The 26,576-nt window shown below is 43.4% G+C and overlaps 2 protein-coding genes and 1 pseudogene across 5 annotated transcripts; 1 reads left to right on the top strand and 2 right to left on the bottom strand.

Annotated features, from left to right (window-relative positions):
* Positions 1 to 1,665: 1,665 nt before the first annotated feature.
* LOC133910537 (uncharacterized) lies at positions 1,666 to 9,120 on the bottom strand (annotated as a pseudogene).
* A 1,509-nt stretch (positions 9,121 to 10,629) lies between these two features.
* On the bottom strand, positions 10,630 to 15,703 carry LOC133912426 (probable apyrase 1). The gene is made up of 9 exons (XM_062355140.1): positions 15,361 to 15,703; positions 13,733 to 13,861; positions 13,580 to 13,636; positions 13,313 to 13,405; positions 12,852 to 13,057; positions 12,155 to 12,249; positions 11,446 to 11,663; positions 11,177 to 11,366; positions 10,630 to 11,083 (listed from the first exon to the last, which is right to left on the bottom strand). Exons 1-9 carry the CDS (start codon positions 15,700 to 15,702, stop codon positions 10,971 to 10,973), a joined length of 1,443 nt encoding a protein of 480 aa, XP_062211124.1. The 5' UTR covers position 15,703; the 3' UTR covers positions 10,630 to 10,970.
* A 2,519-nt stretch (positions 15,704 to 18,222) lies between these two features.
* Positions 18,223 to 23,672, top strand: LOC133912428 (uncharacterized). Of its 4 annotated transcripts, none has more exons than XM_062355141.1 (6): positions 18,223 to 19,066; positions 19,722 to 19,904; positions 20,227 to 20,343; positions 20,526 to 20,708; positions 21,588 to 21,770; positions 23,236 to 23,672. In XM_062355141.1, the coding sequence occupies exons 1-6, from the start codon at positions 18,506 to 18,508 to the stop codon at positions 23,362 to 23,364; spliced, it is 1,356 nt and encodes a 451-aa protein (XP_062211125.1). In that variant the 5' UTR covers positions 18,223 to 18,505; the 3' UTR covers positions 23,365 to 23,672. The 4 variants fall into 4 exon arrangements, 3 of the variants coding, with proteins under 3 accessions (XP_062211125.1, XP_062211126.1, XP_062211127.1); XM_062355142.1 differs by lacking the exon at positions 23,236 to 23,672 and adding an exon at positions 22,648 to 23,228; XR_009908806.1 differs by lacking the exon at positions 23,236 to 23,672 and having other exon boundaries at positions 20,526 to 20,780; positions 21,588 to 21,724.
* Positions 23,673 to 26,576: the final 2,904 nt, after the last annotated feature.

Below are 26,576 nucleotides of genomic sequence, written 5' to 3' on the forward strand. Positions count from 1 at the left end.
AGTTTTTTCTCTAAGTTTCTTAAGAGTAGAAGCATGAACATCTCTAAGAGAAGTGAGCTCAAAATAAATTAAGTCACATAACTTGCAAGTATCATCATTAGGAATTAAAGCCTTAAGTCTTGCAATTTTAGAATTAAGCGATTCAATTAAAATATCATTTTTCTTAATTTTCTTGTTACGTTTATCGAAGAGTGTACCAAAACGAACAACAATATTAGATAGATCATCATAAGTAGGTAATACCTCATTACCGTCACTGTCAAGTTCATCCTCGGTTGAACTTTCTTTGTTGCTTGCCATGAGACACAATCCAGTTAAATCATGCAATATCTTGCTCTTAGTTGTTGTGTCATCCTCGCTGCTCTCTGAATTAACGTCACTCAAGTTGACTTGTTCGAGCGCTGAAAGAATTCGATGCACAACCTTGCGGTTGAGAAATCTCTTTTTCTTCTTGTCGTTGAACGATCGCTTCTTTTTCTCCTTCTCCTTTTTTAATGCTTTATCTGTAAGCTTAGGACAATTGGAACCAATGTGTTTGAGATCACCACATTCATAGCATCTTTGAGGACCTCTACTTCCTCTCTTCCTCATACGTACATTCTGCAATGCTTTAGAGAACCAAGTAGAAAGTAGTGCTAAATCTTCTTCAGGAATCAACTCAAGTTGATCATCGGTTAGTGAAGATATAGAAGATAATGAAAAACTTGATGAAGAAGATTCAATATGAGACATACTAGGTTGAGAGACCAAAGCAATTGATTTATTAATGTTCTTCCTAACAAAAACATCTAGCTCATGAGTTTTCAATTTAGAATAAAGTACATCTAATTTAAGTGAACTCATGATAGTAGATTCTTTAATAGATGTAACTTTCATCTCCCACACTGACATATCTAAAGCTCATAGTAATTGGCGTGTATTCTCAGCATCAGTATATGTAATATTAATAGCACGTAAATTACTAAGAATTTTATTAAACCGAGCAAAGAAATCATCTAGTGACTCATTGGGCTTCATCTCAAAACGCATGTAATTTTTCTTAAATAAATCTTGATGTACCTCTTTAATAGTAGATGAGCCTTCATGATAATCACAGAGTGCTTTCCATACCTCGTACGCAGATTTGAGATGAATTACTCGATCGAAGTCGCTCCTTCCAAGCCTTGGATGATCAGGTTCCTTGCCTTGCTGTTCGCCTCCACATGAGACATGTTCTATGCCGTCACTTCATTATTCACAGGGACCACATATGACTTGTAGACCTTTTCCCAAATTGCAAAGCCCTGTGCTTGAATGTAGGCCTCCATCTTCACCTTCCAGAACTGAAAATCAACTCCGTCGAAAACATAAGATTTTGTGGAATACCTATCTGAAGCCATATTTCTAATTACCAATTAAGATCAATTAAAAAGGATTAAGGCTCATCGACCACGTTCGCCTTTTAGCAACACCTGCACATGAATCAAACAACAATCGAGTATGAGCACAAGTCCTTCCTGACTTGACTCAAGATCAGTTCACGCAACACTACGCAAACTCCAAACAAAACCAACATGCTAACATAAGCATATCTTAGCAATTCATGAACATAAACCAAATGTCATTATGCTAAATCACTTTGCTCTGCCAATTTCATCAATCAAACTAATTATTGATCACATGATCTCACACGTCGACATAAGCCTCGACGTTGCGGCCTAATTGCTGCTCTAGAATCTTGTGTACCAAGAGACAAAAGGTTGCTCCAGTGTTTCGGAGGCTAAAGGGCATCCGAACGTAGCAGTATACCCCGAAAGAGGTGATGAAGCTAGTCTTGCTCTCATCCTTCATAGCCATCCACACCTGGTGGTATTTGGAGTATGCGTCCAAGAAGCTCAGTAACTCACAACTGACTGTAGAATCTACCAGTTGGTCAATACGAGGAAGGGGGTACGGATCTCGAGGGCAGGCTTTGTTAAGTGAAGTAAAGTCGACGCACATGCGCCATTTCCCACTGAATTTCTTGACTAGGATGAGGTTCGAGAGCCACTCAGAATGTGTGACCTCTCGGATGACGCCGACCTTTAGCAGCTTCTGAACTTCCTCCTTTGCAGCCTCCTCCCGCTCGCGGGAGAGTTTACGGAGCCCCTGGCGAACCGGCCTGGCCTTCAGGTCAACTCAAAGGGCATGCTCGATGATGCAGCGGTTGACCCCAGGGAGGTCCTGTAGGGACCATGCAAAGACATCTAGGTTACTCTGCAGGGTGGTCAAGAGCTGGGCTTTCTGCTTCGGACTGAGGTCTACTCCGATTTGGAAGGTTTGGTCGGGCTGGTCCAAACATGCTGAAACAAATTTCACTTTCCCCTCCAATCGTGGCTTTGGAGGGCCACGGTGCCCGGGGTATGCCGAAGGGGGGGTCTTCGGAGCTCTTTGTGTCCATGTTTAGATGTAGCGTCCATTGAGGGGGGCAGGGTGACTGTACTCAATGCGCCTTGCCAAGTCTTAGTCGTTGTGGATGGAGATTAGCCTCTGGGGTCCGAACACCTTTAGGTAGAGGTAGTTGTGATGGGGAATAGCTTCGAATTTGTTCAATCCCTCGGCCCAGGATTGCGTTGTAAGCATAGGGTACATCCTCAACGTCGAAGGTGATAACTTTGATCCGTGTAGTGTGGCTCTCGCCGAAGACGATCGTGAGCTTTATTTGGCCTAGAGCGTCAAGTGAGGCCCTGTTGAACCCTTGCAAGTGCCTATGGGCCAGGGAAAGCCAGCTCTATTTGATACAGAGTTGGTCGAAGGTGTGTACAAAGAGGAGGTCCACCAAATTGCTTCTGTCGATCAGTACCCTTCGGACCTCAACTTCAACAATGCTGGCCGAGATGACTAAGGCATCGGAGTGGGGGAACCTCACCCCCTTAGAATCGTTGGAGGTGAACGTTACGGGGGCGTCGACCCATCCAGGGGTCTGGCGATGGATGCTGGTTGCCCTAACGTGATTCACCCCCTGTGCGTAGTCTCGCCGCTGTCATTTTGAGGAGCAGCTGGAGCTTCCTCCCCCGGTTATGGCAAGCACCACCTACCTGGCTATGCCCTCCTCTGGGATGTACCGATCTGCAGGTGGCGGAGGTGGAGACGGTAGAGCCAGGTAGAAAGGGTTCTGCAAGGCCAGGTGATCAACCTAGCAAGCCGTGGTTGATCCACCATCTTCGGGTCGCTCGCTGTTGTCCCTTTCAATCATTGTGTAAGCTACCTGCCTCCTGAGGTACATCTCTCGGAAGGTTATGAGGGTCCAACAGTCTTCGGTGCTATGTCTATGTCCGGTCCCATGTAGAGTGCACCAATGCCTTTCCTTAGGGTATCGGCCTGGGGCGCGGTCTCGCATAGGGAAGGCTCCGGGGTGCCCCTGGCCATGGCCCCTAGAGCGGGGCGGGTTCAGAGCCCTTGGCTCGGGTTGATGTTGAGGATGTCGTGGCACTGTCACAGTCATCCCTTATGGCCTCCGGAGCCGTTAGCCTCTTCGGAGCCCCTTTTCGCTGATAGGGAGGAGCGTGGGAGGACCCTGCTTGTGAGGCAAACTTCTCAGGCACAACACTGGGGGTCATGGTGGCTTGTGCGAGCCCGCTACGGAGCCACTCCTCCTCCGTGTATGCATACTCCTCGAACTTGCACATTAGGGCCTCCACAGACCGCACTAGGCGCCGGTTCAGCCGATCATAGAGGAGGCCATCGGCCAGACCCTAAGTCACGGCGTCGATGACCGATGAGTTCGAGATGCCCTTAATCTGGGACTTGGTTCGGGAAAACCTCCAAAAATAATCCCGGAGGGTCTTGCATGGCTATTGTTTAATGTTGAACAGGCTTCCGGAGGTCACCGACTCAACGAAGGTACCCTGGAAGTTGTTGTAGAAGAGGTCTTGGAGCTGGGCCCAAGCATAAACAATTTTGGGCTCCGGCGTCCAGAACCATCAAAGGGCTACCCTTTACAGGGCGATGGGGAAGCACTTGGTCATGGCAGCCTGTCCGTCTCTACTGGCTTCTAGAGCGAGGGCGTGCGAGCAGACAAACTCGTCCGAGTCTGAGTTGCCCCTAAACTTAGGCAGCTTCAGGGTCCGGAAACCCTTTGGGAAGGGTGCGGCTTGCAGGTCCACCTACAGGGGAGAGTCATGATCTTGTATCGGGGTTTCGCGATGACAAATCTAAGGCTCCAAAAACTGCGCACTAACTGCAGGGGGTGCCTGGTGGCGATGGGATGTGGAGATGAAGCCCTCGCCAGTCCCTAGAGCCAGGTTCAAGATGACGCTAGCCGTTAAGGGAGCGATGATGGTCCCACAGGTAGGTTGCTGTGCTGCCCATAGGGCCGTCTGCAGCTCCTCCAGCTGAGTCTGGAGGGCCAAAACACGCTACTGTTGCTCGACAAAGGCGGTGTTCACAGCGACGGTGTCGGCTACAGCCCCTAGGGACGCGGCGGGGCCCTCGTTATGCTGCTGCTGCAGGGCCCTCGAGGCGCCCCTCCCAGCACCAACCACAGTCGTGGTCGTGGCTGAGCTGCCGGTGGCCACAGGGCCCTCGTTCCCCTCGGCTGGTGTGCTGTCATCGGTGTGGCATGTGGTCCTTCGCACAGGTGTGGCCAGGGCATCGACCGCCTACGTTGTGGCCCCGACGGTCTTCTTTTTTAGTGTACCTCTCCAGCACTTCTATGTTTGTCCCCACAGATAGCGCGTTGTTGGCGTAAGAAGATATCTTGCACGAACAAGTGCGACGAGAGCTTACTCACAAGAGTGGCTCAAGTTTGGAGAAGAAGTAGAAAGGGGAAACACCAAATATGTTGATGGTAAAAAGGTTAGGTCCTTTGCCTGATGACCAAGGGTCTGTAGTTATAGTATCAGTAGGGTGTGAAATGTACATGTATGCTCCTGCAGAGATGATGATACAAATATCGCCATATCGTATGGGCATAGAACCGGTCGAATCACACATCATGGGTATAGGTGGGATGCACTTACTCCTAATCGGAAGATATTCTTCTACTATGGCAACACAATGATGCAAGTGGCCGGGGCGTGGTGCATAGCCGGTCTCGCCTATTGCGGCGCCGCACTGCCAACATGTTAGGACACCCTCCACTTGCGCGGGAATGTCAGGATGACCTCCACTTGCATTGCATTAAATGTAGGTCACTTCTTTGCAGGGGAGGATAGCTGATGGACCCCCTTTGATTGATCTTTCTCTAAGGTCTGACGACTCACCCCCAAGACTTCGAAAAGCCCATCCAAACTCCGGAGGGCAAGAGCTCCGGAGACTAGGGCTTTAGAAGGCTAGGGCTCCGGAGGGTTCCGAAGCCTGGTGATACACAAAGCTTCCGGAGACCCGTTTATCCGCAAGCGTGGGCTGGTGAGGCCAGGAGCGTCGGGGGTCCTTAATAATGACCCTAACAATACTCACTAATTAAACGTTAATACCATAATTAGTTTAGCCAGACCTGCATCCCGCGAGCTTAGCTATAGAAAAACACAATTAAAATCTATTTACTAAGGGCCAGGCTCACACAATAATTTTGTATTGATCAAGCCAGACCCCAAATGTGGTATAGATAACCGAACACTGGAATTTTACATTCCGTAAACCTGATTGGAGCATATGCATACAACCAAAGAGGTCATAAAGCCGCTCCTGTCCTCTGCCTCTTATTTTGCATAAATATTCGAAATCGCTCCTCTTTCCCCCTTTCCCCCCCCCCCCCCCCCCCCCCAAATTTTGCTTTGGTCAACTTGCAAAATTTCTGCTTGTACATGTTGGTGGCAAGCATTACACTGTTAACCAGAACAGCATAATGTCAAATGCTCAACTTGAAAGCTATCATTTCTCCGTCCGTATTACAGAAGTTGTAATGCTGTTAATGTACTGTAATATAATATCACATTATTTTTTGGTCTGTTACAAGTAGTAGTATTTTGATTTCGTAGACTCAGCCATTCCAGTTCGTGATTAGTTGCTTCTGTTCAAACTTCGCAAATTTCGGCTCCCACGGCAGGAGATATTTTGACCAAGGATAACAAAAGAATGTAAAACTCCACATCTCATTTTATGTGTACAGTGGAAGAAACTAGAGCGTGATGTAATTTTTTTGGAAAATTACCATCATACCATTACGTTAGAGACAAATTGTCAAATTACCATTTAAAATTATGTAATTGCCAAAATACCACCACTGTTCAACATGCTCACTCAAAAATACCATTATGAGTTAAAAACTAACTCGAGAAGGAAAAGACATATATGCCCATGTTCGTATAAATCCACTCATTCGATTCTTTCTTTGTTCTTTGGGAGGGGGAGTGTAATGCAAGGACACTTGAGCGCCACAATTCGTGTCCTCGCTGTGCTCCTCCTTGCCGCGGCGTGCGCGGTGGCGGCTGCGGCGTTCGGGGGCGGCAGGGAGATGCCAGGGTTCCGGGAGGCGTCGGTATTCCTCCTCCGCCGCGTGCTCGCCGCCGCCTTCCCAATGCTTCCCGCCACAGTGCACCGCTTCGACGTCCGCCTCGTGCGTGGCAAGATCTCCTCCTCCTCCGTCCACCGCGATCGACCAGCCCCTCAACTACGCTCACATCTACCTCACCGATCTCCTTCTCCGCTCTGTCTCCCACGTCCTCTACCTTGACTTCGACCTCCTCGTCGTCGACGATGTCACCAGCCTCTGGGCCACTGACCTCGGCGCCGACACCGTCCGTGACTCCATTTTACTGCTGAGGGACACCTACACGATTGATTTTGCTGCCGGGGCGGCGTTGGGTTGGTGTTCGGGGAGGGGCAGCTCAGCGCCACGAGCACCTCCACGATGGCCGCCTCGGCATTCTTCTTGCCCGCCCACCGCAGCGTCTGCAGAGCGTACCACATACACGTGCGGCGCGCAGTCGAACCGCCGCGTCCAGTCCATGTTCCGCTCCGCCTGCCACTGCGCCGTGTCACACACCATCAGGCCCACCCACGCCATGACACGGTCCACCGCCTCCTTCCATCCTTGCGCCAGCTCGGGGTCCAGCGGGCTTGGGTCGCGCCACCACTTCTAGATGGACGGACGCGAGCCGATAATCGGGCACGAGTTGCTCATCGGCGGGTGGACTCAGGACGGACCGTCCTGACGCGTGATTGGCCCAGACAATGCCTTCACCTTTGCCGACCGCGGGGTGCAACATCTTGGACAGCCGGGTCTGGACGCTGTCTGTGGTGGCCGACGGCAGCGGCGGTGGGAGGCCGGGCATGAGTGGATTGAATGCTGCAGATGCAAACGAACACGGCGCAGGCGGCACGTGCCATGAGGCCCACAGCCTTCTCGTAGCTCTGGTTCCAGAGGGACTCCTCCTTGAGGCACCGCACCTTGAGCTGCTGCGTCTTGAGCTCCTGCCGAAGCGACTCCGCGCCTGGCGACTCCCCGGCCCCCGCCGCTGCCACTGGATGCGCCGGAATCGGCCCACTGAGGTGACTCCAGCCCCTGACGTTGATCTTCCGCTCGGTGGCCCCCAGCTCATCGAGCGCCTCCATCTCGCAGCAGAGCATGGTCGTGGCCGCGACGAGGCACTCCATCTTCTTGGTCTTCACCTTGATCCCTTGTTGGCGGGGCGACGTTGGGATGGTGTTCGGGGAGGGGTGGCGCTAGGGTGGTGGTCCGGGAGGAGCAATGCCGAGTCTTAGCTCGTACGAAGTAGGGAAGAACGACTGGAGGAGGGAGGGAATCGGGCTAAGGCCAACTCCAGCAGTGACTCCAAATTTACAGAATCCAGTGCTGCAGTACTTTGGTACTGTAGCACCAGGAGATGCAAATTTACGGAGTTACTGTAGCATTTGGTACTGTAGCACCAGGAGATGCAAATTTATGGAGTTACTGTAGCATCAACGTAGCAGCACTGTTCACAGAGACTGACATAGAAGGGAAACACCGTTTGGGTACTGTAGCATTACTGTAGTAGCACTGTTTACAGAGGCTGACAGCGGGACCGGAGAGAGAGAAAAAGAGGAGTAGAAGGTAGGAAATGGGGTATCCGTTGGAGATGAAAAAAATAAGGGATGCTATAATAGTGATAGGGGATGCTGTAATAGTATTTTTGAGGATAAAAATTTGAGGTAACTGCTGGAGATGGCCTAAGATTGGGGACGAAGTGCTTCCGGGCATGGGGCACTTTTGGTATTTTAATCCAAAAGTTACTGTTGCAGCTTGGAAAAAAGTAGATGACCTGAACGGAAGTGCTATTTTAGAGTAACGGTGATAAATAGTAGTGATATTTTGGCAATGCCATATCTTTAGATGGTATTTTAGCAATTAGTCTTCAGCATAATAGTATAATAGCAATTTCGCCAATTTTTTGCTCCAGTTGATGACATAATGGTGATTACAAATGCAACTGCAAATCGGAACTCAGAATAGTTTTGTTATCGGAAGTGATTTTATTCACCTCCAAATAAAATTGAGTTTCGGCCTATCCGGTATAATTTCACTGCAAAAGATTAATTACATTTATTGTCCAAATGAATGTTTCTTTGTGTTAAATTCAAGAAAACCAGAATTTAAGCTAAGCGCAAGTATATTGGTACACGTCAGTTGATTTTAGATAATACAGAGGGAGAGAAAGAGATCATTGTTTTGCGAAGTAATCGTCTCATAAGGTAAAATTTAAGACTATAAAGACTACTACCGTACTATTGTACAAATTATTATTATCATACAACTCACAATATTTATTTATTTTATATATAAATTAAAGGATCGTGAAATTACTATGAGATAGCTGAAAAAACAATATATTATAGAGGTTATGTATTAAAATATCTAAAATTTATGTGTTAATACATGAGATGACCTATAAAACGGCACCAATGTGAGAACAAATATATGTCTTTGTAGCGATCCTTTTGCTGAAATCTCCCTAGCAGTCTGAAAGCAGTTTTGTAAGATTTGTCGTTTTTAACATCCTTTTTTTCCTAATAGTCGATCGTTGGAGAGCTGAAGAAACTGGACTGCACTCGGCTCATAACACGAAGAGATGATTTCTCTCCGCGAGAGGTGGGTCTTTAGATGACTACTAATCCAAGTTACCTCCCCTCCAACCCGTTCTTGCTGTTGAACCTCTGTTGCTCATTGATTTTTCGCATGTTTCTGCGAGCGAGGGCGAGAAGCAGAGGCTCAACGAAGACACCGCCATAAGAATACACTCGTTTACACTGTTGTCGCTGGCCGTGTGCGTCGGGGTTGCAGCTGTGGCATCTCAAGACTTTCCTTCGGAAACAGCTGTGGCACAAAACTACAGACTGAAAATCTCTTCATGGGGCACTCGCATAAAAACGTCGCCTGCCTGACTGACCTATGGATAATTCCCCGACATTCTGTACATAAGTTTTCCCCGTGTTCAAGGTTGTATCATCCTTCCTAACTCTCTGAGAAAATGTCAGTGTGTATCGATGGCGTACGTGTGCCCCGTTTGATGCACCGGTTTGTTGGCTGTTCAGATGAGCAATGTGCTCCTAGAGTGTTGATGCCCTTGTCACTTTACAGTTAACAAGAAAACTATTGTGATGCATCTAGCTTAACAGCAACTTTTCTGTACAACGCCTGCAGTGAGCTACTCCATAAGCTTCATCAGAGCACGGCTGTTTCTGAATCTGTCTATAGATCAATGATAACTTAAAACCAAACAGATTCAACGTTACAGTGGGAGAATGCAATAGACTGGATAATAATAGTTTGACCCAAGGTTCCCCGAAAGTTAGCTCCAAGCTAAAACCCCAGACCTAGATCAAATTTCTAAATGCCACAACTGATATCCTCGTCTGCTCGATTTCCTTTTAGTAAATTTCATAAAACTACATATACTTTGATAAAATTATCACAAAACTACAGTTTTAAACAATACTTTTAGAAAACTACAAATTTAGTGATAATTTATCACAAAACTAAAGTTTTAAGCAATAATTTTAGAAAACTACAGATTTAGTGATAATTTATCGCAAAACCACATATACTTTAATACAATTATCGTAAAACTATAGATTTAAGCAATAATTTTATAAAACTACAAATTTAACACTAATTTTATCACAAAACTACATATTCTAGAGGAGTTCTCATGAAACAGACTATCCAAGAGTTCATGTGACTACAAACGGGACCCATTCATCAGGTTAATAAGTCAATAATAGAATCTATAGTTTTATGATAAAATCAGCGCTAAATTTATAGTTTTGTGAAACTATTTCTTAAATTTGTAATTTTACCATTTACGATAATTTTTCTAAAGTATATGTAGTTTTATGAGCTCTCGAACGATCCGTTTTATAAGTTGATAACTGTTGTGAGACTATAAATGAGGCTCGATCATCATAGTGGGAACAACTCCTCTAAAATATTTAGTTTTGCAATAAAAATAGCGTTAAATCTATACTTTTACAATAATTTTATCAAATCATCTGTAATTTTGTAATAAAGTTGACACTAAATCTATAGTTTTACGAAACTATTGTTCAAATCTGTAGTATAACGATAATTTTATCAAATTATATACAGTTTTGCAAAATTTACTCATTTCCTTTTCATTAACCAGCAGGCAGCAGCTGGAGGCAAATCATGCTTTTAGTACACTAAGCCATCCAATTTGGCAACAGGGAACAAAGTAATGACATCGCAATAAACTCGCAAAGCATATTAGGGGATGATTAAAAGATGTGTGTATCAGCATCGAAGTTCAAAAGAATGACAGAGGCTATGGTCTAAAATAAACAGGAAATGCTGGCACGGAACAAATCCAATCTATACTCCTCATGTATACGTTAATCTATAGGAAGCTAAACAAAAAGAATGAAAAATAGAGAACAAATGGTGAATCAAGGCAAAACCCTAGCATCAAACACAGGATCTAAATTCACTACTCCAGATCAGTAAACTAAGCCAAAACTATAATGCTGGGATATCTTTTTTTTTTAATAAGTTACTGCCAAGCTGTTTCTGCTTATGATGAAGATGCAACCTCAATGGCACTACCAAGGGGCCATGCTGCTTCGACGAAGGAATTGCTATAAGGCACTTTCTTTACCAAGGTAATGTTTTGATAAGGATCCACGCCTGAAAGAACAAACGTGAAAATAATAAGAAAATATGTACAAAGCTTCTAAGTTCAAGGGTGATTGTAATATTTTCCTTTCTATTAAGCCATACCAAATCCATCGACAAGTAATGTGTACTGGTAGACAAGATCTATGCAAAGGTATGGAATGTTCTCCTCTGAGACATCGGGGTAGATGGCCTGTGCATCCTTCACATTCAATTTACAAGCACGTCGTGCAGCTTCTTCGAAGTCTGAGGGTTTAACCTTAGCAACTGCTGATTTTGGGTTCACAAAACCAGCCTGAGCAGAGAATGGGAGACAATTAGATGCAAATTGTGACAAGGGCAAATCAGAAAGCTTAATTGTCAATTAGACTTGCCTCAGCAGCCCTATCAAAGAAAAATGATGCTACAAAAAGATTCTTTTGTCCATCTCCACCACCACCATTCCACACACCACCAAATGTGCATTTCATGTGAGTGCATGCTGGTTCGTCAACTTTAAGAGCTCTCACTGCAAGAGCCCTGCACTTGGTATAACTAGCACCAGAAGACGAACTTGATGCTTCAAATGTATCGTCACCATATTTGTATTTACCTGAAATTCATATCACAATTAAAATATGATACTATTGTGGGCAATAAAAAAAACAGTAACTGACAATTTGACAACAGTAAATTGAATGGAAAAATTCATCTTTGAGAAAACCTACACATAAATTTTTCATTGCAAGAATAATCTACTGATAAAGTAGCATGGTTTTATCAAGGCCTCCATTATAAGAACAGTGCAAATACTTTTAACTAATATTTGATGGAATGCCAAATTCTGAAAGGAAATCAACAGGATTTTGCTTTATGCTTATTTTCAAAACAGGACATGGACCCTGCATAGAATAGAACAAAGTTCAGGAAAACAGTCTTTCTGTACGTTGTTTTTTTCCTAAATGACTATTTGCCCTTTCAATGCTGATAATAACTTCACTAAAAATATAGGAAGTTCATTTAAAATTCGAAGAGGACAATGAAGAAAAGGTATGTCAGGTTTAGATGTTGGGCCTAGAAAATAAAAGAAGCAGGCAACCATACCATGATGTCCCTCCAAGATACAGTTGCTGTAATCATTGCCTTCACCAGCTTTTAAGATCTCTGCTCTCGCCGCCAGCAAACCATAATGCAAATAACTGTGGATAACAATATTTGCAGTTATATACTATATCTATGCTCTTTACTCATCTTATATAGATTGAGTCATGGAGGCAATCTTGTGATGTTAGTTCCAAAAGTAGTGCATCACAATGTAGCAGATGATATTGTTCCATGTCAGACTGAAGGTACAAAAAGAAGAGGTGACAGAGTTGGCTGAAGGACATATGTAGTGACCTCCCTGGCGACGTGCTCGGAAGATGACAGGATGCTAGTTATGATTGTTTTTTTCACTTGATGATTAGTAAACTGATTTAACTCTTTAACATTACAATTCCTTCAGGCTTCAGCTATTTTTGGGGCTCAACTGCCCAAGTTGCTAACACCCGGTAGAAAGCTCCATGGCAGACCCCCCCCCCCCCCTTTTCTACAGTTCTGTATGACATAGGGAACCAAACTCAAAATACGAGCGCAACCATGTCATGAAGACTGCTTATGGACTGGTTCTATCAACATCGCCAGTAAGGCACACTAATAACAGGTTTTAGACATCATTGGTATATTAGATTGGCAGAAAAATAACAGTAGAACTAGAATAAAGTCAATAATCTTGGACTGTGATGACATATTTGATGCAGACCTGTGAACATAAAGATAGTATGTGGTTCCTTTGAGTAACAGCTTCTTCACATAAGAATCTTCACCTTCTGCCGCTTCAGGTGCCTTTGCTGCATCCTTCTCCGAGATAGCATAAGCCATTTGGACTGAACCACCCCCTAAATCAACAACTCCAACTGTGTTTGAGTACAGCTTTCCCAATTTTCCCAAAAGATAATTGATGGTAACCTACACAAGAAAAGGAAAGGCGTCCATGTTACTTCTTTCATGCGTGAAGGTTGCAGAAGAACAGAAAATGGAGAAGCACTTTTTACTTCCAAATTCAAAATGAAAAAATGTGATTATGGACATTACCAAGTCAAAAGTTATACATGAACAAATTAACACTTAACTACAGAGACATGTTAAGAATTCTAAAAGATCAACAAGAAAGGAATAAAATAAAGCTCCAGAGCATATGTACAAACTAGAACAACTACACACCCACTGGAATGCGCCTTCCTGAAATCCATCTAGTACAGTGACCCAATCTGGTTGGGATTTGAAAGAACTCTTGTCACGAAGAAGATCCCTAACCTGCAGATAGTATTCAATAGTAACAAAAGGAAATTAGGTAATACAAACTAAAAGAAAATAAGAAGCTTCTTATATATAATGTCAAAATAAGACTACAAAAGAAAAGATGGCATGATAAAATCTTGAGAGGAATAAGACAAACTACTGCCAAACTATCACAAGAAGAATATTTACCGCTTGCAAAATTTCTTCGGACCTTTCAGTTCCTAATGCTCTGAGACCTGCAGTGGCCTGCATAAGGGGTGAGCATCAATTTTTCGCTAGAAACACTATAGCTTAAACTGGTGCTGTTTCAGCTTCTACATCATACATGAAACCATCACTCACCCCAACCTTGACAGGAGTTTGGTCACGCAACTCTACTGGAACTACCTTTTCAGCTTCCTCTAGAAGAGAAACAAGTGATTCGGCAGCCTCCTGTGGATCCTTCGCATAAGCACTCAGGCCTGGTTTTTTCTGGAGCAAAAAAAAAAAAAAAAGATGAAAAATCAGATAAGTTAGATTCTCCCTCTGTTTTTTGGATGGTCAATTGCTGTTTCTAATTTAAATATATAACATGATGATAGTATATAACAGAGTGATTACAGATAATCAGGTCCTTGACTGCCTTGGAGAAATGAACATCTTTCCGCAACAAAGTCTTCTAAAGTCCCCCAAAAACTATATGGTGTATGCATACATTATTTTGAGAAGTGAGGACAGGCTCAACCAGGGTGATAAGCTGCTCGAGTCTCTAAATTGTCCCAGATTCTATGAGGGGTTGAAATACCAACTTTTTGACCTCCAAACAGCTAAAGATTGAATCCCCTGGTTCCTTACTGATAAAAGAGCCAATTCTGCAACCAGTTCATACTTCATAGCAGTTTCTATCTTGTTCCCACTGTAAACCTATTCAGTAATGAACATTTCAAAAATTCAAACAGATTCACAAAGTTTGGTTCAAAAATAGCATCTGGTCAAAATTCCAGGCAGAACCTTGTTCTTATAATCTTCTACAGTTCTACTTCAGGGACTTTTTCTCAAATACCAGCTATCTGCTGTCGCATGTATTCCAAAATTCCATACTTAAGCAATGTGCCTAATTGCTGGAGTGACAAACTCAACTAGAATAGCTGTCAGAATCTATGAACTTGGTATAACTAGGTAAAAAATAAATGATTTCCCATTTGGATTAACAACCCCAATTTCTCATTACCAAATCCTGGATTCCTGGCTTAATGACTTAATATGCCAGAAGGCAACAACGCATGGTCAGTAATCAGCAAGTGTCAGTGTCTACAATCCTGCTTCCAGTAAGCTTGAACCAATTATACATCATAGGTCTAAGAGTGGCACTTTCAGTTCTGCAAATTAATTGCAAGGCAAGGTGTTATTTATCATAATAAATATCCTAATATGATCCACCAAAGGACAAACCACACAGTTGCATCACTTCATCATTCAATATCCTTCTGGCTGTGAAAGTCCAGATATAGTAGGTTCGTGGTTCCAACAATTTACACAGTATCAACATCAAGTGCCACAATTCACTATTTAACAGGCCCTGAGTAATTCTATCTGAGATACAAATTTCTGTTTTCTCTCGCTTGCACAACTTTTGGTAGTGAGCCCTGAGAGCCAACCCAAAATTTTGGCATAGCCAAAACCCGGACAAGGCAGAAAAATTGGTTAAAAAGGAATGTTGTATGGATTGACCGCATATGATATTGCTCGTTAGATTTTGTTGGCGTTACCGAACTTTCATAGCCGTTACAGTGGCCAATTATTGTTGGCATTACCAAAATTTAGTTTGGCTTGAGAGAGTAGCACACCAAACAGGCCTTATCAATAATATCATTTCGATGGCCACACCAGAACACCCCTGCATCAGATCATAGTATGAACAGATCCACCGGACACACCCCACATTACACAAGTAAAATTAAATGTACAAAAAGAAAGTCCAACCAATTCACCTGCTTGAACAGCTCGATCTCCTTCCCTATAGGCACTAGATCCAGGTTCCCGTCGAAGCAATACACGTGCACGCGGCTCCCGGAGCTGCCGGCGTCAAATATCACCGCGTACTTGGTCGATCCGTCGTCAACGGCCCGGGGGCCCCACCTCCGGCCGCCAGCGGCGAGGAGCCCGCCCCCTGAGGCGGAGGTCGGCGCGCGTGGCATGAGAAGCAGCACGAACGAGATAAGGAGAATCGGCGCGAGCATCACCATCAGCACCCCTCGGTAGCGGTGCACGCGGTCGGCAACGGCCTCTGTCTGCTGCTGCTGCCGCGCGCCTGCGGCCGAGTATCGCCGCATCCTGGCGGCCGCCGCGGCGTCCGCGGCGGAGGGAGCGGCGGTGAGGTCGTCAGCGGGGAGCAGATCGGCCGCCGAGGGCGAGCGGTAGCGGATGCGGCCGTTGGTCGAGGACGGCTTGACCGCCTCCTGCTGCGCCGGCTCCAGGGCGTCGGTGCGGGGCGGCCGCGTGCCGCGGCCTTATCGGGGGCGTGGCGGGGTGGATGTGGGCGTGCGACAGCACAGCACTACAGCAGTGCGCGGCGCCACGGGCTCGGCGCGCGAGATCTCGTTGGCGCGGGTCACGGCGACCGATGGGGCTGACCCTGGGGCGGCATTGCGACTGGTGAAGCGGGTGGAGAATTGGCTCGATGCGGGGAGGCAGTTTCGCGGCTTTCGCCGTGGTCGCGGCGTAGGTAGGGTGCGTTTCCGGTTTCGTTCGTTTCTGGGGGACGAGGTCTGTTTCCGGTGACTGGAGATGCTGGGGCCACGGCGCGTGGAGGGGAGAGGACTGCCGCTGTCGCATGGGTCCACTTGGCTGCAGTCTTTCCTCTCATGTGGTTTTGTGAGTTCTTTTTTTTTTTCCTTTCAACAAGCAATGTTTTTTCTACTAGCATGTTATAATAAGTGGCACGTCCATTTATTTAGTAGCATCTTTCGCTATCATTGATGCTAATGGAGATTGGTAATATGTCAGTAGTGCTATCATCGATGCCAATGGAGACTGGTAATATGCTAGTAGTGCTTCTCTTCTCACTACTCCTTCTGATGGCTAGTAGTGCTTCTCTTCTCACTACTTTTGATGGTGGTAACTGTAAGTCATTTTAGGATCCGTGTTGGTTAAATTTTTAAAATTTGATCATCAACATATAAAATAATTATTTAGATTTATACATAAAAGTTATATAATTACATTTATGATCAAAAATATTTTTATAGTATTTTTGTTTGAAATAACATATTTTTATACAAATCAATAGTCAAAGTATCACATTGGAGATTGTGTTGAATATCCTAAATGACTTATATATGCAATAAGAGGGACTACTACAGTAATAATGCTATAATAATTTATGTATATAATTGTCTTCACGGTACATTAGTTTCTGAAGTTTCTGAAAAGAATAGTACTGTAGGTGTAAATTACAACGAAGAGTCATATACTGAATCCAAATTGATGGTCAAACGAGTAACTAATTTCTCTTTTGTTGAGCATAGAGAGAGGAGCCCCTCTTGATTTGCTATTGGAACTAAAATCATACGAGAATCATTTTAATGACAAACACTTAGATACTGTTTGGTTTGTAAGATGTGATGGAACGAATGGAGCGAATTTATCTTGTTTTTGAAGGACGTGATGGTTTGTAGGACGTGATGGAACGAACAGAGCGAATTCATCATTTTAACGAAGAGCAGCGATATGGAATGGTTTGAAATTAGAGAATATTCTTAAAAAATTTGGGACGGAGCCGTTCAAAAAAAGGGTGAACGTAGCCGTTTCACTTCGAACGTAACATTGACGGTAGCCCCAATATACTAAAATAGGCTCGTTCCATTCTACCCAACAAACAAGCATCTATATATAAATAGAATAATACTATTCTCAAATATATGAATGAAATCATTTCATCACACCTCACTCTTCAACTAAACACTGACTTAGACCAGCATGATTCTTTCCTTTTTTTGACCAAAAATGCATGGTTTCTTTCGGTTACCATGAAAATGCTCCTCTTGGAATTCAACACCACCTAAACTAAACCAGGGTATCTCGTGTGCTAGGGTTTGCCCTATTGGATGTACTGGAAACTCGGATCTTTATCATCTAGCATGCCTGGTACTCGCACCGGGGGGAAACACTTGCGAAGAGTGTTGATGCGATTCATCATGTTCAGAAATGTAATTGTTTTAAAAAAAAGGTGTAGAAAATTAGAAACGCGAGAGTGAGTGAGACATGGATGCATGGTATAGACTATCGAACAGATCAAAGTTGACTTGTCTTATAATAAAGTTCATACTACATAAGTCTAAGCAAAACCTCCTTACCTTTTTTTTTAAAATTTTTTAACGGTATGATCCTATCTGCACGATCTTTCAAAAGATCAGGAATTAGTGTGGGATAGAGAAATCGAGCCTCTGCCAATCGGGCTCCCACATTAGAGCCTAACTACCGGGCTCTTTGTCGGTGTAGAAACCTCCAGACCCTTCACTAAGGAATGTATGGTAAAATCAAACACCTAAAATGTTGCTTATCAAAGTGCCTCTTAGGTATATAAGATCTACAGGACAATCTTCTAATATAATTTAATTTTAGAGGTAATATATCATAATATGAATGATGCATTAGGATTCAATTTTTGCCCCTTGTTTTAGAGGATTTAGTTTTTTTTGGAATCTTTTTTTTTGAGAGGATTTAATATTTGGAGTCGGGGCGTCGGCCTTCAAACTTAGATCTGGTTTGGACCGGGCCAATCTAGTCCAGCCCACTGCCCACAAGTTTAAACCGTGGGGCCCAATTCTAAGAGCAGTCGATCCGTCCATGAAGCCGACGCGAAAACGACAGCCTACCTGGAAATCCGACCCCTTCCGGCGACTGCGAGACCCACTCGTCTCCTCCCCAACCGGCCGCTTCCGCCCGACGCCGTCGCCATCCGCAAACTCCCAAACGCATCGCCGTCGCCGGAAAGCAACATGCCACCTCCTCCTCGTCTCCTCGTGCTCCTCCTCCTCGTCTTCTCGTGCTCCTCCTCCTCGTCCACTCCACTCCCGATTCCCCGCACCGTGTCCCAAACCAAACCCCCAGACGCGAGCCGTGCCTCTACCAGCCATGGCCCCAGCCGACACTGGAGACTACCTCCTAGACGAGGATGACGACGATTTCTTCGCGGAGTTCAATCCCCAGCCCTACCGCGGCGGCTACGACCTCGCCGCTACCTACGGCTCCCCTCTCCCGCCCTCGGCCAACATTTGCTATCCCGTCTCCTCCTCCGCCCCCGATCTTCCCCCTCCGCCTTCGCCTACAATGGAGCCGGTGGATCCTCCACCGCAGGAGCCTTCTTACGACGGGGAGGAAGCCCCGCGGGAGCCGGTGCACGAATCGGCGGAGGTGTTCCGGGACGGGGCAGGGAGGGAAGGGAAGTTGCGGAGGGGCCGGTGGTGCAGGCGCGGCCTCTGGAGGAAGTGCGTGCGGGTGTTGGATTACCTGTTCGGCTACTCGGATCCGTACGCGGAACGGCGGATCGAGGTGGACAGCTACGTTGTTCCGGTTTACGCGAACAGGAAGGAATGTGGAGAGGATGCCTTGGCGGTGGAAGTGGAGGTGGCGCCAACGGCCGTTGGGAGGGTGGAGGCGCACGATGCCAGTGAGGAACTTGTTCAGAGCAATAATGTGGGTAATTGTTTTCTGAACGCATGCTTACTGACATCTGCATTTCATATTCACGATGCTGTATCAGCGTCGTATGGAAGTGCATTTTAGTGATTTGTTGGAGGAAATTGTTCGTTATATTGTGTATGTAAAGGGTGCGAATGTTTTCCTCCATGAAATATGAGGAAGTCAGCTTGCGTTTTGTGTGATGTTCTAGAGGTGTATATTTTGCTTGTGCCATAACTTCGTGACTGGATTGGAACGCATTTTCTGCTTATACGCTGGGATTATGAGAATATTACAATGTAGTATCTTGTCCCTTTGCATGAGGAGTGATAACAGTTCCAATAAAAAACGCAATTCCTAAATTGCACCAATTACAGGGCAGCATCATAAATGTACTCTGCTGAATAAAGCCCAATTCCTAAATTGCACCAATAGGCTAAAGATTGGGTTCATATCTCAAAATGCCCTCCATATAAATGCACTCTATTCTCTTGTGCTCATGATGCTGCAAATGGTTCATTAGAATATCTCATAAGTTTGACGAGACTATAAATTGACTGCCCTGAAAGGGAGAATGCAGAATTTTTGTGTGTGCATTGCTCATTTTTACATGTAGTAACCATGAATGTTCTCTTGTGATTCTAGCTGCTGACTGTTTGTTTGGAAACAGGACTTATCTTTGCATAATAATTACAGAGAGGAGGCCAATACTTATAGCCAACCCATGTATAATTCATATTGTTGGCCCTCTTCTGCGCAATCTTGTAGTCTTCCTTGTGTTTTGGACAACCCTGATTGGTTCCCTTATTTCAGCTCCTCAGAGTTTCATCACGTAGAGGAATCTCAGGACAAGGTACTTTTCTGAGTGGACAATATTAACTTCATTAGATATATCTTTTATTTTAGTGTAACTAGCATTCATGATTTCAGAAATCATCTTGATAGGTAGCTAGAAACAATTTATAAAGAAATAAAATAAAAAGTTCTGGAAGTATTTTCTTTTTTTGTGAAAAGGAACTTCCGCTAGTATTTTCGTATGCTTATAAGGTACCATGCAGTTTGCATTCCATTTCTGTATGTATCTTTAGTTTTGGTTTAGACTTAACAACTTCTTGTTCATTTCGGATATTCATTCTTTTTATTTTATATAGCCATCTTTAACCTATGATGTCTAGCACAGGATGTTCCATCAACCTATTCATTGTTATCACCAGCACTGCTATGAACAACTAGCAAGTGTCCAGGCTGTGGCCATGGAATCAGTTTCTTCTCAAAAGTTGGAATATTATGAGGTTTATTAGCTCAAGCATGTGCTCTCCAAGCATACTGTTTGTGTTTGGTGTATATTAGGAATTCCATGCATTACAGATAAGCCTGTTTGAATCCAGTTAAATCGTTATTTTAAAAGTAGCATGCTTGGTTTGTTCTTCCAAATTGCTACAATTATTAGCTAATATGTTTTATTCTGTTGTAGGATTTTTCATCATATTGTGACCAAAGCGATATCTGTATTTTGGAAACTCCAGCACATCAGTACAAGATTCAGTCATATACGCAGATCTCTGATGTTCCACTTGAACCTTATAAGCCATCATGGTCTCAGAATTTGGGCTTCTATCATGCCTATACACAAGGGGATTATCTTGAATACGATACAGTGAGTACATGATCTGCATATATCTCTTTCATCTGGTTGCTTATAGCTATCCAACGTGAATCTTTTTTCTTGGTAAGAGTTTTGCCATATCTTTGCAAGAATTTTTGGAGTAATCTTCTTTGTGTATTTTGCCCTGAAAAACATTGACATGATGAACCTATAATATAAGATAAGAAAACCAGTTATTTATAATATCGACTTGTTTGATATCCCACATAAAAATTGCATTTCATGACTACCACTGGAACATCTGGAGATTAGAGCAGCGCACTATTGCTTGGAGCCCGGTTCAGGGCAGTGCCATGCTTGGACTTTAAGGCCTGGCAATACACAGTGACGGTAGGTGGTAAAGAAGAGACTATAGGTCGTTCACATTGTGGTGCTATCAAGCTCTCTGCCACCTCTTTCACATGGTTACAGCGGGTGGTAAAGAGGGGAATATAGGGGGTGGCAATGTGTGCATTGTGGTGCTATCGACCGCACATGGGCTTGATAGAATACCTTGGCAATCCGGTTTTTGTCTGACCCAATTTTGTTTTGGTTGTGCATTGCATTGTTCAAACACACCAGGTTGGGTGTAACTAAATCATTGGGCCAGCTTGTTTATACCCTGATTGGCCAGATGCACCAGGGCCTTTTGCAGTTTCTCCATCCTACACTGTCCTTGGTTTTGCGCAGGTTTATTCATGGATGTGTTCAGATCAAGATTGACAAGAATAGAACATAATTATCGACTTATCGTATCTGTATGTCGTAAAGATTTGCAATCTGTCCTGTTTTTACTGAACATCTTGATCACTTCAATTAGATGAAGTTAATAATTGTTCTCAAGTACACTTTTCTGTGGGCACTTCATTCAATGTTTATTTTTACTTGCAGCATTCTCTAATATCTGATGAATATGGAGACACTGGGAGCTTGTTCGTTTCCCCTTTCTATCCTCGAGAGGCAGAAATTTTTGAGCAGACCCATAATGATGAGATTGTATCTTTTCAGCAAAATTACCATAATTTAAGCTATTGGAACATGCCCATGCATGATGTTTCTCTAATTACTAAACCGGTAAGAACAAACATGTTAGCTAAAGTTAACTATTCATATCATTGATATGAACGTGGATCTGCAAATAATTTTAAGATCTTTTCTAGAACTACATGTTACTTTCATATAAATCTGAATTCATTTCCTTGTACTTTTTTATTGCTGTGATTCTTACTTTTTCTTTGTTTGTGTGTGTGTGTGCGTGGTGGGGGTGGGGGCGGGGGGCTGGGGTGCATCTATTATTTCTTCTCCATTACCACTTAACAGATTTTATGAATTAGCATCCATTTTTTCCCCTGACCTTTGAGTATTATATAGTACTGTTCTAAAAGTGTTTGCATATCCGTCATAGTGTAGGCATGGTTGAGATGGAGTATATGCTAGTACAGTTATGCTGCTTACACAAATTTAATCGAAGCTTGCTAAATTCCCTAATAACTTTGTCAGACTAAGATTAGGTTTGCTGATGGCTTACCTATAGATTCATTGACCCCTTTTCTACAGTTGTAGTAGTTAGTTTTCTACTCTCTGTGGTCTAATATGAAGTACTTGGCATTTGGCTTGAAATAGTTGAAGGGGGAAATATATTTAATGTGACATGCAAGTAGACTATTTTGTGTTGGGAGGTGCCAGTTTATAACATCTGATGTGTTTTGCTACACTTTTGCATGGTGTGTTGAAGTGGTGTAGCATAGTACTTGGATTTTATCTTGAGCCGTTATATGCATCTGTCCTTTTGCTTTTGTTGCATGCTATGCTTCTTGAAAATTTTGGGAGTTTCAAGTGCATTCCTTGTACATAAGATTGAAACCTATAGGAGGATATACTGTTCTTAACATCTGGTACCTTATATAATAACTTTGTGCACAGTAATCATTCATCACATACAACTTTGCAGGCTCATGATTTCTACAATATCAATGATTCTTTGTGGCCTTTTGGGGAGCATTCGACCTACAGTGTCTAGTTCACGTTATTGTAATGTTACGATTACTTGTACTAACTGCAAATGTCATGGATACTCAGCAAAATTCTAAATAAATATTTATGTACGATTAAGAGAATATGTATCTAACTTCATAAATACCGAAGCAAATGTTCACTTCATGAGTTAGTGAAATTTCATTTGTTCTCTTTGTGTATCTGTTTGTAGCAGCTAAATTTGATGGCTGAATTATTCGTAATTCGTAATAAAAGTAATTCCAAGACTTGCTTGGAGGATAAATGCTTGAGCTCAATGTCTGGTTTGTATTCTGAAAATAGATGAGCTCAATGACTCTCTTTCAGTGCTATCCTGTGTGATACATGAATAATTATATCACACACCGTTTTGTCTTTATTGTGTTCAAATACAATAACTATTATAGAAGGTTCCAAATTTTTGAGGAATAGTCTCACAGGCCACCTTCGGACATTGGGTCGGAGACTTTTGCGGCTACCGCAAACTAACAAAGCTTATGATTGTCGTGAATCTATCGTGTTGTAGGAATCCTTCGGCAAGCCGAAGGTACCCTTTGAACACCTGGTGCTGCAAGAGCGATTCCAACAGCTGGGACGGGCGAAGCCTTCATTGGGCCTTTGGAGATCGGCCGAAGGACTTCGCGCGACGTCGTGAGGAAGTCAACCGAAGGGAAGCCGAAGGTGCTACCGAGCAGAGACCTTTGGGAGTCCAAGTGAAGAGAGGACTGTTGCTAGCGATCGAAGATAGTGAAGGGCAAGATTATGAAATATGGATGTGCTTAGAGTAGTACCGTATTATTCATGAATATAATGAGAATGTGGTAGTTAGAGGGGTAATCTCATAAATTGTAATAGGAAATGATTGGTTATGACCTATAAATAGGGTGTAAGTGTAACTGGTAGGAAAGTAGACTTTAATTTTAGTAAAGGTTCTCCTCTGGGCGTATATTTCCCTCTAGTCTGCGGATCCCTCCGAGGTCCGAAGGCACGTCACTCTATTTGGCAACACAAGTTCCCAATAGTTGACACTGTCCGTGGGGAATAAAAACATTTCGAAGTTGTCGAGACCGGTTCAAGAAATAAACCAATCTTATCTATATGCTGAGCCTAGGAATCAATCTCAATACACAGTGATTTTATTGATGATAATCATTACAATACCTATTCCTTAATCGACAAATTATCTTACAAAAGACCTACAAAGGTCAAAGAACCAAATAAAACTCTGCAGCGGATCCTAAGCATAGTCTTTATCTTCACCGATAACTTCACAGGATAAATCAATGTAGAACACTTCCCTAGATTTTACCTTCTTGAAGTCTTCCAACTCTTTCCTAGCTGAGTGCTTGATTATAGCAAGTGTGAGTACATATCGTACTCAGCAAGTTATGAAGGAATAGTATCCATAGAAAGACTTTAACAAGGATAAGGCTAAATGACTCTTTTGCATAAAACAACATTTCAGTAAAACAATTTAAAAAACAATAATAATTAAGTGAATAGCAAACCATCTCAAGATTCCATACATCTTGACCTAAACAACTGACCACCTCAACCATGGTTCTAACCACCAAGGTTGAACACAAACACCTCAACCATAGCTCTCACCACCAAAGTTGAACTATTGACCAACTACCTCAACTACGATTCCCACCATCATGACTGACCCATACCTCAATTATGGTTTCCACCACCACAATTGATCACACTAACTAAACCATCAACTTATAATCATGATATGTTTTCTATGCCGCTCATGACCGTGAGCACGACTGAATATTCAGTTTTAACTTTACAGAGGTTGTACATTACCCACAAGTCATGATTTCATCACCCGTAAGCGGGTGACTAAGTCTCCATTTTGCCCATGCTGATCAGGCACACTGCACACTACTGAGGTGTATGGCCAGGAGCCTTTACAATGCCCCTCTTAGCACATGTCTACCCGCTAAGGTTTCATCACCGCGTAATTTCACCTCAATAACGGAAGCCCCCTCTTGCGCCTTTCGGATCCCAAGATATTGTCCATTCACCGCTCTTCTGTCTGGTCTATACTATGCTGAGAGTAAGCAAATTACTTGACTAGACCCATCCCATACCAGTCTTGTGGTTGTACTATAAATACAGAAAGGTCACTTAACGAACTGGTCCTTAGATTTGAGCAAGACTACCACTTCCAACCATACATCTCATCATACCACGTGTTTAAATCCCTATACTATGTTGCTACAAAAATTATTCCATCATATTTTATCATTATTGCATAGGATCATTATCAAGTTTGTCCAACAATTATCATGATTACCATCCGAAAGCAAGGCTAAGCATCATCTGCCCTTCCATAACCCAAAACCATACTATGGCAATAAGGATGATAAAAAAAACTAGGGTAAAGCCTAACTCTTGGGATTCCTAACAATTTATTATCATGCATGTTTATAAAAGAAAACATTTGTAAAACTGGGATAAAAATGATTAAGAACACAACTTGTCTTCACTCGACTCAGTTGGGTCTTTCAAGTCCCATTCCTGAAGTGTTCATAGCTCTTTCGAAACATTGGTGTCTACTCGTGAAAATAAGCGAAAAGGCAATATATAAATACCAAGATAAAAAAAAGAACCAAATATCATACAGCAAACATCATCGCATACAAGATCACACTTTTCTGGATAATCCGGTAAAAGAACGAGTCAAAATAGAGCTACGATTGACAAGTTCTGATTTTTCTGAAGATCAAAACAGGACTAAAAAGATTAACTATAGATGAAATTATGTTGTTGGGAATTTTCTAGTACTTTACATAGTCATATATGATTTTCTGGGATTTTCCTGAAATTTATTAGCATTTACTTTAATTATTCAGATATATAAAAGCATTAATCATAATTAAACAACACCAAAAAATTTATTAAACATTAATAAACTATTTCAGATTTTTCCTATTTATGAAATTATTTTATTGTGGAGAATATATTTGTTGGAATTATTCAACTAAGGAAACATTATATATAGAGTTATAAAACTAGTAAACACAATTAATTAAACCTATAAAACATTATTAGAAATTAATTTTCTTTTTATTACTATTTTTTAGAATTATTTTTACACTGGAAAACAATATCGACATGGCATGACACATAAGTGAAACGACTGACGTGGCAGGTTGAGGTTGCGTGATGACATGGCTCAGGAGCTGGGATTATGCGAGCCACATGGCACTTTGCTATTGGCTGGTGAAGGGTATGGAATCTTTTAATCTAGACCGTTTAGATTGGATCGAACGGTTGGGAATAGATGGAGCCAGCGATAGGGAAGGGACGACAGCGAAGGAGCTCAGTACGGTGGCGCATGGCTAGAGTCTCGCCGGACTTGAGCTCCAACTCGTCGGCGGTGACGGTGAGTGGAGGACAAGCATGCAGGAGAGCGGTGAACTTACCTAGGGTGTCGGTTCGCTCTAGGAGGCGGTAGGTCGGGCTGGCGGTGAGGGGGGTGATGAAGGCTCTTAGAACCTCATCGGAATAGGTGCTCCGGTGGATCACAGTCGACAGTGAGCGGCGGAACAACACTAGGAGCTCACCGCGGACTCTGCTATGGGCCACGTCGTCGTCGGTGACGGCTATGGAGGGCTAGCTGCAGCTAAGGGCGGCGATGTCTTGTGGATCTCATCGAAGAGGTTTTCCCGAGAGTGGAAACTCGCTGATTTGCTGGGCAATAGGTGCGGTATGCTCTAGGGAGGGTGTAAGGGTGGATATATATATATATATATATAGGTGGGGCTCCCTTATCTCTATCTCTGCTTGGATTTAGAAAGGGTAGCGATGGCTCAAATCCGGACTCAAACTCCTCGTTTAAACTCGATTCGGTTG

The sequence above is a fragment of the Phragmites australis genome, chromosome 3 (genome assembly GCF_958298935.1).
Source record: "Phragmites australis chromosome 3, lpPhrAust1.1, whole genome shotgun sequence".
Taxonomy (NCBI): Eukaryota; Viridiplantae; Streptophyta; class Magnoliopsida; order Poales; family Poaceae; genus Phragmites; species Phragmites australis.